General features: G+C 34.2%; 1 protein-coding gene across 1 annotated transcript; it reads right to left on the bottom strand.

The window, feature by feature from the left end:
* Positions 1-7,656: 7,656 nt before the first annotated feature.
* LOC107863280 (cytochrome b6-f complex iron-sulfur subunit, chloroplastic) lies at positions 7,657-12,542 on the bottom strand. The gene is made up of 5 exons (XM_016709139.2): positions 12,313-12,542; positions 10,984-11,234; positions 8,783-8,900; positions 8,445-8,627; positions 7,657-7,959 (listed from the first exon to the last, which is right to left on the bottom strand). The coding sequence occupies exons 1-5, from the start codon at positions 12,388-12,390 to the stop codon at positions 7,858-7,860; spliced, it is 732 nt and encodes a 243-aa protein (XP_016564625.1). The 5' UTR covers positions 12,391-12,542; the 3' UTR covers positions 7,657-7,857.
* Positions 12,543-14,836: the final 2,294 nt, after the last annotated feature.

Genomic DNA, 14,836 nt, shown 5'->3' with positions numbered 1-14,836 from the left:
TATGAGTCATAACCTAGGGTCCTGATACCTTAGGCCATTACTGGTCTAACTACAACTTTCCCATATGAATATTCATGACTGACTCGTACTGGTCTAACTACAACTTGCCCATATGAATATTCATGACTGACTACGAGTCATATAGTGGATTCATATTCTGGGACTTAGCTATTGGTCATACACTAGTATGACTACGACTGCCCTCCTAATGACTCGTTACTAATTACGAGTCGTGGAGTGGAGTCGTAGTCACTAGGATAGTGCTGAGGGTTCTTTCTATTGTGACTATAATTGCTCGTAATGACTCATAACGTCTTTTTATGGGTCGTCACATGAGTCATAGCTTCTGGCAGTTGACTATTGCCTGAGGAAAACTTTCATAACTTTTTGCCATGGTGTCGGATTAAGATGAGATGTGATACGTTAGAAAGATAATTTAGTGGACTATATTTTAATGGTCTAGAGCTTAAAAACATAGGGTATTACATCAAGCATCTATTTGTAATATGAGAGGCAGTGTTCACTACTTAGCGCATAAATTTTTTGGAAGTGCAAAATCTATCAACATATTCCTTAAAATATCAACCAGAGTTTTCTTCTTTTATCAACAACCCCATTTTGTTGATGAGTTATAGGTGCTGAGAAGTTATGACTGATTCCATACTCTACACAAAACTGATCCATTTTTGCATTTTTAAACTCTGTGCCATGATCTGATCTTATCTCTTCAATTTTACACCATATTTGACTTGTACTCTTTTAATAAAGATTTTGAATATTTCATAGGTTTCTTCCTTGGACCTCAAGAACATGGTCAAGCTAAAACCTGAGAAGTCATCCAAAATCACCATATATTTCTTTCCTCTTATGCTTTGAAACTTCACAGGTCCACAAAGATCTATGTGAAGTAACTCTTGTACTAACATGTTTTCTTGTTTAAACGAGGAACTAGTCTTATTTTCTTTGACACAAGCATCACAAATTTTGTCTTCTAAAACTTTAATCTTAAGAATACCATGAATCAGATACCTAGCAATCAGTTTATTCAAAAGTGATGAGCTCACATATCCTAGTCTGCGATGCCATAAATCTATGTTATCACTTTGAGCACTGAGACATATGAGTTCATCACCTGATACTGAACTCAATTGTACAACATATATATTTTTGGATCTCTTTTCCTTTAAGATTACTTAACCAGAGCTAAGATTTATCACAATACAACCATATAATACAAATTTTACCTCATTCACTTTATTACAAATTTGTGATATACTGAGAAGACTGTATTTTAGCCTATTCACAAAATAAACATTTTCAATATCATGATTATGTGATTTTGTAATCTTTCCAACTCCTTCAATGTTACCTTTTTTCCCGTTTCCCAATGAGACACTTCCACCATGAAGTGCCTTTAGTGAGAGAAAGTCTTCAGTCCTTCCAGTCATGTGCTTGGAGCATCCACTGTCCATGAACCAATATTGATTATTTTCTCTTTGTCTCACCTGTACCAGTAATCACTTGTTATACTTGGGAACTCATTTAAGTCTAATTTTCTAATAGGGTGACAGGTGAGTGATTAGAGATCTCTTAGTCCTACTAAGCAGCCTTGAGAATCTGGTTTCAATATGGGGACTCGAGTAATTTTGATTAGGCTACCAGTTGGTAGGTTTTTTATTCTGATTATATTTTAAGAAGCTTTCTTCAGTCTTTTTTCTAGATTCACAGTCCTTCTTGAGATGACCATTCCTACCACAGTATGTACATAGTAGATTGTCAGACACAAAAATATACCTGCTATGCTAATTGTAAGGAGGACTGACATTTGTTCTTCCTAGGCCCTTTCCAACGTTAGACCTTTGATTGGTTAGACTAGTAAGGATTTTGGATTATGTGGTCTATTTGAGAAACTTTTGAAGCTCTTCTTTGACATGGACCAGGTCCCTCTTTAGTTGGACATTTCTTTCTAGAGATGTTGCAAGAAGTTTTTCAAAAAATTTTAAGATTTCTTCAAGCTCTAGCTGAAGAATACTAAATTTCTTTTTTTTTTCTTTGGACTCTCCTGCAGAGGCTTCCAACAATTTTTCCTTGACACAATAATTTTTAGTAGATATTTGACTCAACTTTTCTTGCTACTCAAAAATTTTGATAGATAGAGACAGTTTTTCACTCTCAGACACATCAAGGGTCTCATTACGGAGATCCTTTTCATTAGTTTAGATCACACATGAAATCTATCAAGACACTAGCTAGATCTTTAAGTCTTTTTAAAGAAAATTTATTATAATTCTTCTTGATAAACTCCTCATCAGATTTAGCCATAAATGTAAAAATTAAGTTAAATGAATTATGAAAGTCTTATATCACCATCATAGAGATATCTACAGGGTTCTGAGACTCATCTGAGTCATTGGATGAGTCCCCCCATGGTGCAAATGCTTGTTTGACCACATAGTCAGCTGCAGCTCTCATTCTAATTTTCTTAGGGACCTGATCCTTCTGCTTTCCTTTGTTGATTCCACCTCTACCATACTCTTTGTGCTCCAACTTATGTATTGGGCACTCCTTAATAAAGTGACCAATCTGCCCACACTTATGACATAAGTTATTTGCAGTGGCTGATCTACTAGAGTTGTCTCTCCTTTGAAATCCTCTATTTCATTTAATTACTTTGTGGGGTCTTTAGGTTATATACTCCATGCCTTCATCTTTGTCTATGGAATCACCTTTGGAAGCTTTGGAATCAAGAGTCTCTTCTTTCTTTTGTTCCTTCTTAGCTTGATCCTATTGCTTCTACATCTCATAAATTTTTAGATTGCCTATGAACTCATCCATTGTGAGAGTTTTTAGGTCCCTAGCTTCAGTGATGGCATTCACTTTACTTTCCCATGACTTTTCAAGGATGTTGAGCACATTTCTCACTTGTTTGCTTGGCCTAACCATCTCACCAAGATAATGCAACTCGTTTGTGATGGATGTCAACCTAGTATACATCTCCTATATAGTCTTACCTTCCTTCATTGTAAAAGTTTCATATTGAGTTGTAAGCATGTCAACTTTTAACTATTTCACTTGACTTGTTCCTTCATATGCAGTCTTCAAGCACTCCCAATTTTCTTTCGCTAAGTCACATGTGGAAATTCGATTATATTCATTAGGTCCTATATTTCACACACAAGCAATTTTTTTACTTATAACTTTTTTTAAATCTTTTTGCAATCATCTTCATTGTATTCCCTTTGAGTCTTAGGAACCAAACAAGTAACATCACCTTCCTTAACTTCCCTCATTGCAACATATGGACCATCGCAAATGATGTCCTATAATTCACTATCCTTAGCCATTATGAAATCATGCATCATTATCCTCCACCAACCATAGTATTGTCCGTTAAAATGAGGTGGTCTAGTAGTTGACTATCCTTCTAAATTTGGTGGAGCTGTCATTTTTTAGATGGATCCTCTCTAGGTGTTACCCTTATAGAGAAAGCTAGTTCTGATACCAATCGATGAAATGTTGGAGTCCATCAAGTACCAAGGAACTAGGTCCCTTAACAGACAAACACATTAATACAGTTATAAAAAAAGACAATGTGAAAGGTAAAACACACACAATGTTTACATGAAAACCTCCTTATTCTTAAAAAAATCACTACCTTTCTCCCAGGATTTTCTAACTCTCCACTAACTTTAAGAAACAAAGTGATTACAGACTCTAATAATCATGAGGATAATTAAACTCTTAATCCTACCTTCTTATAATAACTCTACTACAAAACTGGTGCAATAACCCCACCACCACCCCTTGTTAACAAACTCTAGCCATCAGTCCTAAGTAACTCTACCCAGGACAAACACCACCCAAAGTGGAAAGAAACTTGACAAAATACAAAGTCACTCGATCAATTAACTCTAACTAATGCAACTCAAACTAAGACTTAGATACGTTATTGATCTACTATCCTTTATAGTTTAGGAGTAGATTTACAATATAAGAGTAGAAACACAAAAAGACTCAAAGATACAAAACACTTGGTCAACACTCGATCAGGTCCCTTGTTGAAGTATTAACAGTGTTCTCATGAAATGAATTTTTCTTTTTTAGAGTAATCTTGATTGCAAAACTAGATTTTGTTGTGTGTGAAAGATCCCTTTATAAGAGAGAACAAAACCTAGACAACATGCCATTGGTCGAGGCTGGCAGTCTCTACTCCAGTGCCACCAACTCTCTGCGAAAAGTATAGCTTCCAGCTATACTCAGTTGTCATCTTCTGAAGTCAACTTCCTATGGAACTAGGTCCCAATCAGGTCCTTTGTGGTGTAGTTTGTAGATCCTCAAAACTCCAATAACACAACAATGAGAAATTGTCCAAATTGAGCTGTTTTTTTAAAAAAAATAGAATAAAAGAAAACTTTTGTGTGTATCTTCTTATATTTTGGTCTTGTATAATTTGTTTAGTTACAACTTGTTTGGATTGATGTTACCTACTTACGTACTGCTGCATAATATTGTTATGTTAAATACAATGTTTGTTTTTATTATTGCTAAAATTTTATTGTATCACATTGCTAAATTTATAACAATACAACACAAAACATATGAGACATTATGTAACGATAGGTACAACCATCCAAACAAATTGGTATTATGTTTGTACGATATGAGATATAGATGTACGTTGTCAAGCTTGTTGGCTGGTGCGGTGAATATTTGCTGCAAGACGAATTCTGGTTCATACACAGACTGGCTTTAAGAAAGGGCAGTGTATGATCAGACAACTATGCTATCTCCTTCTGGGAAGAACCCCAGTTACTACCTTGGAAGTGCCTCATCTTCCAGAATTATGCTAGGCCAAAAGCTCTCTTCATCATGTGGCTGCATTTACATGGGAGACTCCTAACTGCTGGTAGGTTATTGAAGTTGGGCTCTGGACCCCAAATGCACACCGTGTCACCAACTGGATGAATTAGTTGAGCATCTTTTTGTGAGATGCTGAAGGAGAGCCGTTAAGTAACTGGTAAAGTTGTTTCCATGTGATCAAGAGGTCACAGGTTCAAGCCATGGAAACAACTCCTAGCATAAATGTACGGTGAAGCTGCATACTATAGGCCATTGTGGTCCGGCCCTTTCTTGGACTCACGCATAACAGAAGCTTTAGTGCACCGGACTGCCCTTTTTGTGGGAGCTCATTCACTCAACTGGGGGGCAGAATTCTTGGATGGTTACAGTGAAATGACTTTCCTTCTGGCTTCTTCAACATGGGTTAGCCACATGACATGGCCCATATCAGCTGGCAAAGACAAATCACAGCAGGCTACCCTCTTTAGGCTGGTGTTTGCGGAAGTCATCCATGCCATATGGAGTGAGAGTAATTTAAGAGTATTTCAGCAGAAATATAGAAAGGCGGATAGTATATCCAGGGAGATAGCCAGTATGTGCAATGCGATTACTCCTCCAAGGTGTGCTCATCGTTGCACAGTTGTGCTTTCTGAGTCGTATTTGTGATAATCTGACCTAACTATAGTAGTCCATTTGTTAGTTAGGCTAGTTGCTTTTGTTTGTGATTTGCGATAGCAAGCTGTGTCTAAGCTTGGCTATAGGTTTGTAACATTCACTTGGTGATTAATAATGTAGATTAGTTACCAAAATATGAAAATGGAGTAATGTAAATAAAATGATGAGCAAATCCTCAAGAATATGGCAGTTATCATATTGTTGAGATTTACCTTCCTTCTATTTTGTCATTTTCATTAATGGTAGAATATTTTTCTTTTTTTCTTTTTTAGTCTAAGAATATTTTACATTATTTATTTCCTTTTAAGTCTAGGTTTATTAATTAAAAAATATTTAGTCTTATAGCTACAAGGAAAATATCGATATTTTCCTTATTTATTTTATTTAGTTTGTTATAAATAGAGATGTACTCTTCTATTTAAATCAAGAAAAAGAATCAATCAAGAGTTTTCATTCAGTTTTCAATTTTCTTTCTTGTCTTTTTCATTCCATAACAGTGGTATCAAAGCCTTCATGGATCTGTGAATTTATTGAAGCAAAACTGTCAATCATTTTTTAATCCATACCTATTTTCAACCTACTTTTAATCTTACTTTTATTTTTAACGTAAGATTATTTTTAATCCTCACTTTTATTTTTAACATAGGACTATTTTCAATCTTTTTTAACCCATATCATTTTAAATCTTGTTTTTCAAACCATGACAAGCAATACTCTCTCTTTCAATACCCCACAAACCTTCACTGGTGAAAATTATCAAATTTGGACAGTTAAGATGAAATTTTATCTTTAAGCTTATGATTTGTGGGAAGTTGTAAAGGAAGAAAAACCCATACAACCACTCCCTGCAAATCCTTCTGTTGTCGAAATCAAACTTCACTCAGAAGAGAAATCGAAAAAATATAAAGCAAAAATTGTAATTCAAAATTCAGTTGTTGATTCAATCTTTTCTAAAATCATTGCATGTGAAACAACAAAAGAAGCTTGGGAAAAACTTGAAAAGAAGTATCAAGGAAGTGAACGAGGCAGACAAAATCAAATACTGAATTTGAAAAGAGAATTTGAATCCCTTAGGATGCAAGAAGGTGAGACAATTACTAAGTATTCTGACAGAATTTCTTTAATTGTCAATAGAATCAGGTTGCTTGGCGAAAATTTTAAAGACAATAGAATTGTTGAAAAAATTCTGGTGACTATTTCTGAGAGATTTGAGTCCAAAATCTCCGCTTTGAAATAGTCTAAAGATCTCTCTGCCATCTCTCTTGCTGAATTGATAAGTGTTCTTCAAGCACAAGAGCAAAGAAGAGCTTACAGGGAAGACAAAGTTGTTGAAAGTATTTTTTATGTGAACTATCAAAAAGAAAAATTGATTATCCACTTTGCAAATATTGCAAAAAGAAAACACACTCAGAAAAATTTTATTGGTGGAGATCTGATGTATTATGTGGAAGTTGCAAACAAAAAGGTCATGTCACAAAAGTATGCAAATTCAAAGACACTCAAGATAATTCAAAAGCACTACTTGTGGAAGAAGAACGTGAAGATGAGAAAGACCAACTTTCTTAGATTGCTGCAACAAAATTAAGAAAAATTACATTTTTTATAATTAAGTGCTCAAACTCAAGTTGGATACACCAACTTGAGTTTGAGGGAGAATTTTGAGATTTACCTTCCTTCTATTTTGTCATTTTTATTAATGGTAAAATATTTTTATTTTTATTTTTTAGTCTAACAATATTTTACATTATTTATTTCCTTTTAAATCTAGAGTTTATTAATTAAAGAAAATTTAATCTTATAGCTATAAGGTAAATATCATATTTTCTTATTTATTTTATTTAGTTTGTTATAAATAGAGATATACTCTTCTATTTGAATCAAGAAAAAAAATCAAAAATTTTCATTCAGTTTCTGTTCAATTTTCTTTCTTATTTTCTTCATTCTATAACACATATAGGGGGAGAATCATAAAATCTTACAATTTAAGAATCTCAACAAAGAAAAAAAGAATTCAAGAAATTTCTTCTCATCTGCTCAAAGCGTTGGTGAACAAAGTTTTTCTATACTTATACTGGTGGAAACTAAGATTTATCCGATGAAACTAATTGATATGTGTATGAGTTGGTCCAGACACTATCATCATAAAATAGAAATAAAAAAGAATAACGATGATGAACAATTACAAAAAGAACTTTTATCCCAAAGGAAAAATGTTATTTTGGGACTGCAAAGGGTAATGTTTCAATAGTTACATTTTTTTCTTTATAAAAAGGGGAATAAGCTTCTATGTAACAAAGATACAAGGGAATATATATACTAATAATAATAAACTAGACGGGATATCTAAGCCCACCATGGAGCATCACCAGTTCTGAAGTCTGTTTCAACCCATGGAACAAACACCACCTTCCCATCATCAATGTCAGCATGAGCCAATGCCAAGGACTGTGTCAACAAGAAACACAATGTTGGTATTAGTATCGGGTCCATCTGAACCTAATATACTTACGAGCCGAAATATAAACTTATGTGTAATAGTAGATATGTACACAACTTTAAAATTCAATAGATTCAATGCTAAAAACCTTTGGAAGGTTGAACGTGTAAAGTTTATATCCTAGATTCGCTCTGCTCAGGGGTGTAAAGATAGCATGGGACATATTCAAATTCAGGATTTTGTGTGATTATTATTGCCTTTCGCCTGGTCGCTCAGAGGCAAATTCCAAATCCAAAATCAGTAATTCAGAATGAGTGTGATCTTAATGTACGTCTACATTTTTAAGTTCTTTTTTTATACACTTTACATAGTTTGAGCCAAAAAACAATGTGTTCAGAAGCCGCTCTAAATTCGCCTCGAAACCTGAAGGTTCATTGATAGAAAGATATAAAGACAACTACTAAGAGCATGAAAAACGCGGGGGGTAGCTTACCAAAGGAGCAGGTCCTCTAACAACTTTTCCTTGGTTGTTGTATTGGGATCCATGGCAGGGGCAAATGAACTTGTTCTCAGCGGTGTTCCACGGCACAACACATCCAAGGTGGGTGCACACGGCATTGATACCATATGTTGCGAGTGTTCCATCGTTCTCCACAACAAGGTAAGTAGGGTCACCCTAAAATTTCATTGCAAGAATATCACAACACCAAAATCTCCGAATACCATGGGGGAGAATTGTTTAAATGTGCCATGGGTACCATGTCTTTCTTGTAATTGTAAGATTATCAAGCAACATTGAATTTATGATACTAAAAGAAAATGCACAAGTACCTTTAGTCCTTCAGTCAGGGTTCTGGAGCCAGGTGCATGAGTTTTGAGCCATTCACTCGCAACAACATCATTACCTAAGGCATCCTTGGCAATGGTACCACCACTACCACCTCTTGAGCTGTTGATTCCAAATGGAACGATAAATAATGAATAATAGTTGGTAACACGAACAATATTTGAATGACAACAGAGCCTAGAGAATCGGATAGATAGATAGGTAGATGGATAGATAGATCAAGTTCATCTAGTGATACAAAATCAATACTGCAATAGCATACAAGTAATTCTTGCTATAACAGCCTTTCTACCTTTAGCTTATGCAAGTACCAGAAGAATTTTAAGGTGTCAAGTTTCCATGGCATTACATTTGTCTATAAGTCCATAATTTATCCGGTATGGAACTTAGAAACAACAACAACAACAACAGATCCAGTATATTCCCACAAAGTGAGGTCTGGGGAGGGTAAAATGTACGCAGTCCATACCACTACCTCCGAGGAAGTAGAGAGGCTGTTTCATGGAACTTAGAAACAGAAACCATAATATTGCATAAGCATGAAAAGGCTGTGACTTAGTAAATGTTTGATATCAATCAGTAGGATGAATAACGAAATTTCCATGCTAAAGTTTCAGGAAGGTTTTATTTTTTAGTATATAGAAATATCATCCAGAGCATAAAATATGACTAAACTCACAACTTACTGAATAGAAAGAGCAAAGTGTCAAAAACACACCCAACGTAACCGAGTTTTGTTCACTTTTGCTACCTAAACTATAGGTGTGTAAGTTTCCTAGATGAACTATCGCCAATGATTTATCAAAAATACACCTCAACTATTATTTGTTCACTTTTGCTACCTGAAATATCACCATCATTCGGTAGTAAAATTGATAGTAAAGGTGTGTTTAGATAAATAGTTAATGATAATTCAGGTAGAAAACTCACACACCTGATAATTCAGGTATGAAACTCAAAAAACCTAGATGCATTAGGTGTATTTTTGATCACTAACTCAAATAAAAAGTAACATGTGGGCCTACAATGTTAACTGATTGTTTTCTGAAATTTACTATGCTGATTGTTAGCATATTGAACTTAACTGGCACTGCAATTCCAAAACCACATAAAAACAAATGCCAACAATTTGAGAAAGAAAAACTTATCAAAAAGTTCAATAGATTACACTAGCAAGCCATGAAATAGGAGTTAGACAGAATATAGAATAGCAACATACTAACAACTTAACAAGAACCAATTCCCAAAGAAAAAGCGGAATAAATTGGATTGGAAAGTAATATTAATCCTAGTCCCTAATGTAAGATTCTATCCTAGAAAGTCATCTCTTATTTCTCATAAAAGTGATTCAATTGATACGATTTGGTATGAGATCGATAATCTTGATGTGCTTCATATTCACTTCCTAGAATTATTAATTTAACATGTTATACAAAGCTACTATGTACACTTATTATAGGCGGCTACTTGATATTTATCATTTAAGTTACTCCATAGTATAAAACTACGTACTCCTTTCGTTACACTTTATGTGACATATTTCAGAGTTCAGCAGTCAATTTCCATAATTTTTGGTGTGGATCTGTATCTTCAAGTTCTTACAACTAAAATTTACTTAGAAATGTACATAAAAAGCAACATAAGTCATGATAGTTCACGATTCAAAATACCTGAAAAAGTACTTTGAATAATCATGGTTAGGGAAATAATAACTACAACAACAACATATGCAGTATATTCCCACAAAGTGGGGTCTGAGGAGGATAAAGTATACACATTCGTACCACTAACTCAAAAGTGAGGTAGAGAGGCGGTACCCAAAAGACCCTCAGCTCAAGACAAAAATATTCTAGAGAATTGAAAACATAATATAAGAACAAGAAACAATAGGTAGAAATAAACAACATATAAAAACGAAAAAATAAGTCTACCACAAAATAGTACCTCACTCGACCTCTCTGAAACAACAAACATCACCAAAACATCAATATAAAGACATTACACACAAAGCACTACGACAACTAGCACGGATAACAAGACAAAGCATACCTACTGCCTACTGGCAGATACAAACTCCTACCTACTACCCATATACCTTAATTAGCATCCTACACGCCTTCCTATCTAGGAAAATAACTACATGTGTATAAAAGTCAATTTCAATTAAAAAGGAAAAAGAACTAACCCAGGAGGTGCAAAGAAAGCAGCATAAGGTACAAGCATTCCACCAGTAGGGAGAGCAATTGCACCCAATAGAAGCAAATTCATGAGGTTCCTCTTTTCCATATCAGGCACTCTGTCATCTGCTGGAATGCTAGTGGCCATACATTTCACTTTCATTCTCTTCTCCTTTCCTAATCCATGTCCATTAACTTTCATCGGCTTCATGAGCAACGCTTGTGAAACCGATGAAAGACCACTTTTGCTGGAGCATAGCTGAAAATTAAAAGGAAAAATACGAAAAATTAATGCAGTGGCAGAGCTAAGATTTTTACTAAAGCAATTCAAAATGAAAAAGTAAGCCTACAAAGATCTACGTCAAGGCATTCAACACACAAAAAAATGATTTTGACATTATGGAGGCGTTTGGCCATGGAAATTTTTGACTATTTTGTCATCAACTCAGGAAAACAAGTTTGGCCATTAAATTCCAAAAAGTTTCAGAAGTTGATTTCCATAATGTTCAGGATTTTAAAGAACACCAAAAAATTAGTTTTTCAATCTAAATTACTCACAGAATATCAAAACAACTTAAATTTATATTCACGCCCAAACATAACTTCATTTTTCAAGTATCATTTTTCAACTTCAAAACAAAAAACCACTTTTTTCAAATTTCACACTGGCACATAGCCATACGACATCTATTATATATGCTATAATTGTCGAATTTGGATGAATCCCTCACGGTACATCTATTATATATGCTATAATTGTCGAATTTGGATGAATCCCTCACGGTACCTAGCTCTTCATTGCAAGCTCAATTGCTTATAATCGTGGAGCCGGTTTCAAAACATGAAGATCAAAAAAAGTAAAGGCACGAAGAAGTCCATATATATCTATATATATATGAAATAATTTTAACGTTATACATAAAGTGTAAAATTATTAACGAAGGGGTTCAAATAAATCCCTTGAGGTAGCTCTAACATGATTGGGATTACAGTCGAGCGGAATCTTACTAAAGGAATGGAAAACATGAAAGCCACAAAAAGTAAATACACAAAGAAGTCAAGATATATACATAAGAAAAAATTTTAACATTATATATACAATGTAAAACTATCGACGAAGGAGGTTTAGATAAATCCCTTGAGGTAACTAGCTCTGACATGATTGTGATTCCAGTCGTTAAATATGTAAACCAAAACAAAGTGAACGCACAAAGAAGTCAAGATATATACATAAAAAAAATAGTGTTAATATTATATATACAAAGGGATTCAGATCAATCCCAGGAGGTACATAGCTATGCCATAGTTATGTAATAAGATGGTTTCAGTATAATTACCTGAGAAGGAGTAACAGGAGAAAGAGTTGAAGAAGCCATGCTAATCTTTATTTGAGCGAACAAAGGAAGTGAATGCATGTCATTGTTGTATGTATTTTGTAGAAAAAAATAGATGGGAGAAAAATGATTTAGAGTCACTCAATAACTAGATAAGGTAAGTGGCCAGTAGAGCCACACGTTTGGATATTAGCCTTTTGTAGATTTTCCATTTTTTTGGGGTACTTTTTTTTTTTTCAATTTGGATTATGAATTGGAAAAATAATATAAACAAATACCTTAACTTACTATATTTACACAAATTTTCATCCTTACAAAATAATTATAAAAATTTCAACTAATTACATATCCTCATTGAATGTATCAGAAGCTAATTATGTATTTCGATAGATCCAAAATCGAAAAAAATATATTTTCATTAGATATATTGTGTATCTCGACTAGCTCAAAATCAAAAAAAAAAAAATATCGGGGGCTAATTATATATCTTTACAAAGAAAAAATGTATCTTCATTAGATGTATCAGGAGCTAATTATGTATCTCGACAGACCTAAAAATAATTTTTTCAGTAATTGTATAAAATATCAAAAAAATATATAATTAAACTCCAAACCATGAAGATTTATGTTGTTTCTCCTTATGAATTATCCTCTGTACACTAAAGTTCTTTGGGCCTAATTGGGTTCTTTATTTAGTTAAATTCATTTTTGTACAAGTTTGTAAAATGTTGGGGTGCGTTGAAGTAACCGATAAAGTTATTGTCATCTGATTAGCCTTTTGAAGATAGAGCTATCAATACGGGTTGGCCCAACCCATTCGGGCTATCCCACACGGGTTTTGACTTTGACGGGTCAGTCCGAACTGGGACTAATATATTTTAAATTTAATATAATCTGAATTTCGTACTGATTTAAATTTAATAAAATTTCAGAGCCCACAAATGCCCCCTACTTCAAGACTTGTTGAGACATTTAATCTTTTTGAGACTAGACTTGAAGTATGATTTATTTAAACATGTTTCCTTCGTGCTTCAAAGATTTTCATAAAGTTGAACCTATGCAATTTACATATTGATATTGCCTCTAAAAAAAATTCCTATTTTTTTCATAAATCTCTACATGTAAGACCCGTTGGTGAGACATGATATCCCATTCCAAATAGATTTTGAAAAACTTTTTACCACATTACTTAACTAGGAATAAAACTTTCCAATTTGAATTTATATTGGTGAAGGAAACAACCCCCAATTTGAATTTGTATGGGAGAAGAAAAAAACATTCATTTGAATTTGTATTGGAGATGGAAACTCTTCCAATTTGAATTTATATTGGAGAAAGAAACAACCTCTAATTTGAATTTATATGGGAGAAGAAAAATAAGGAAAAAACCTCCAATTTGAATTTATATGGGAGAAGAAAAATAACCCTCAATTTGAATTTGTATTGGAGATGGAAACTCTTTCAATTTATATTGGGGAAGGAAAAAAACTACAATTTGAATTTGCATGGGAAAAAGAAATAGTCTCCAATTTGAATTTGTATGGGAGAACGAAACAACCTCCAATTTGAATTTGTATTGAATATGGAAGCTCTTCTAATTGGAAAAGGAAACATCGATCCTACAACTCTATAAAAGGATGTAGGTTCCCACTTTTTCAATATCAATTTTGGGGATTTCAAGCCATAAATAATATTGAGGTATATCTCAATGTGAGAGTATCGAAATTATGATCCGCTTGATTCTATCGATGCCGAAAACATGCATATATAGCATATCCAAAATTTGGATTTTAAAATTTCTTGGATTGTTCTGGATAATTTTTTGAAAGCAATCTTATATGCTGTCCGACAGAGGATTCCAGATTTGTGCCGCCTCATCAAATAATTTATATCTTGATGTGGGACCATCACCATCAAAGAGCATTTTGATTGTCAAACTAGATTTTGAGGGCTTTATTGTAATACCCCGTAATTCTACCTAGCTTAAATTCATCCTAAAAATGTTAAAGACTTGCTTTAAATATGAATCCACTTTTATACATGTGGTATTTTCAAGATTTCCATTTTTTGTCATGTGGAAAATTCAATAAGCTTTCCATCGATACTGAATTCGCCCAAATCTGACACCCGGGTGAAGAGTTAGAGCCTTTTTAGTGAGACAATGTATCACCTGAGCCATTAGCGCATGGCGGAGCAGGTCAAAATGGCAATCGTCAAAATCCAGTGAACCTCCATGAATATGGCGCAGCGCGCCAGGGCTTAAATTCAGAATCATCCTTTTTCCAGTGTCTCAGCGCGATACCACCGCATCGTGGTGAACTTCCAGGTCCCATCCAGTATTGCAACGCAATTTCACCGCGTCGCACCATCAGCCCAGTTCCCAATTGGCAATTTTTAGTGACACCGCGTGATAGCACCGCATCGCACCAGCCTGCCAAAGGTTAAAAAGGTCAATTTCTCAACCCTATATAAACCCAATAACATGTGATTCAGCCATATTTTATCCAAAATATAGGGTTTCTCTCAA

This window comes from Capsicum annuum, chromosome 9 (genome assembly GCF_002878395.1).
Source record: "Capsicum annuum cultivar UCD-10X-F1 chromosome 9, UCD10Xv1.1, whole genome shotgun sequence".
In the NCBI taxonomy this organism is placed as follows: domain Eukaryota; kingdom Viridiplantae; phylum Streptophyta; class Magnoliopsida; order Solanales; family Solanaceae; genus Capsicum; species Capsicum annuum.
The sequence above is the reverse complement of the archived record's forward strand: the minus strand, read 5'-3'. Positions and strand labels throughout refer to the sequence as shown.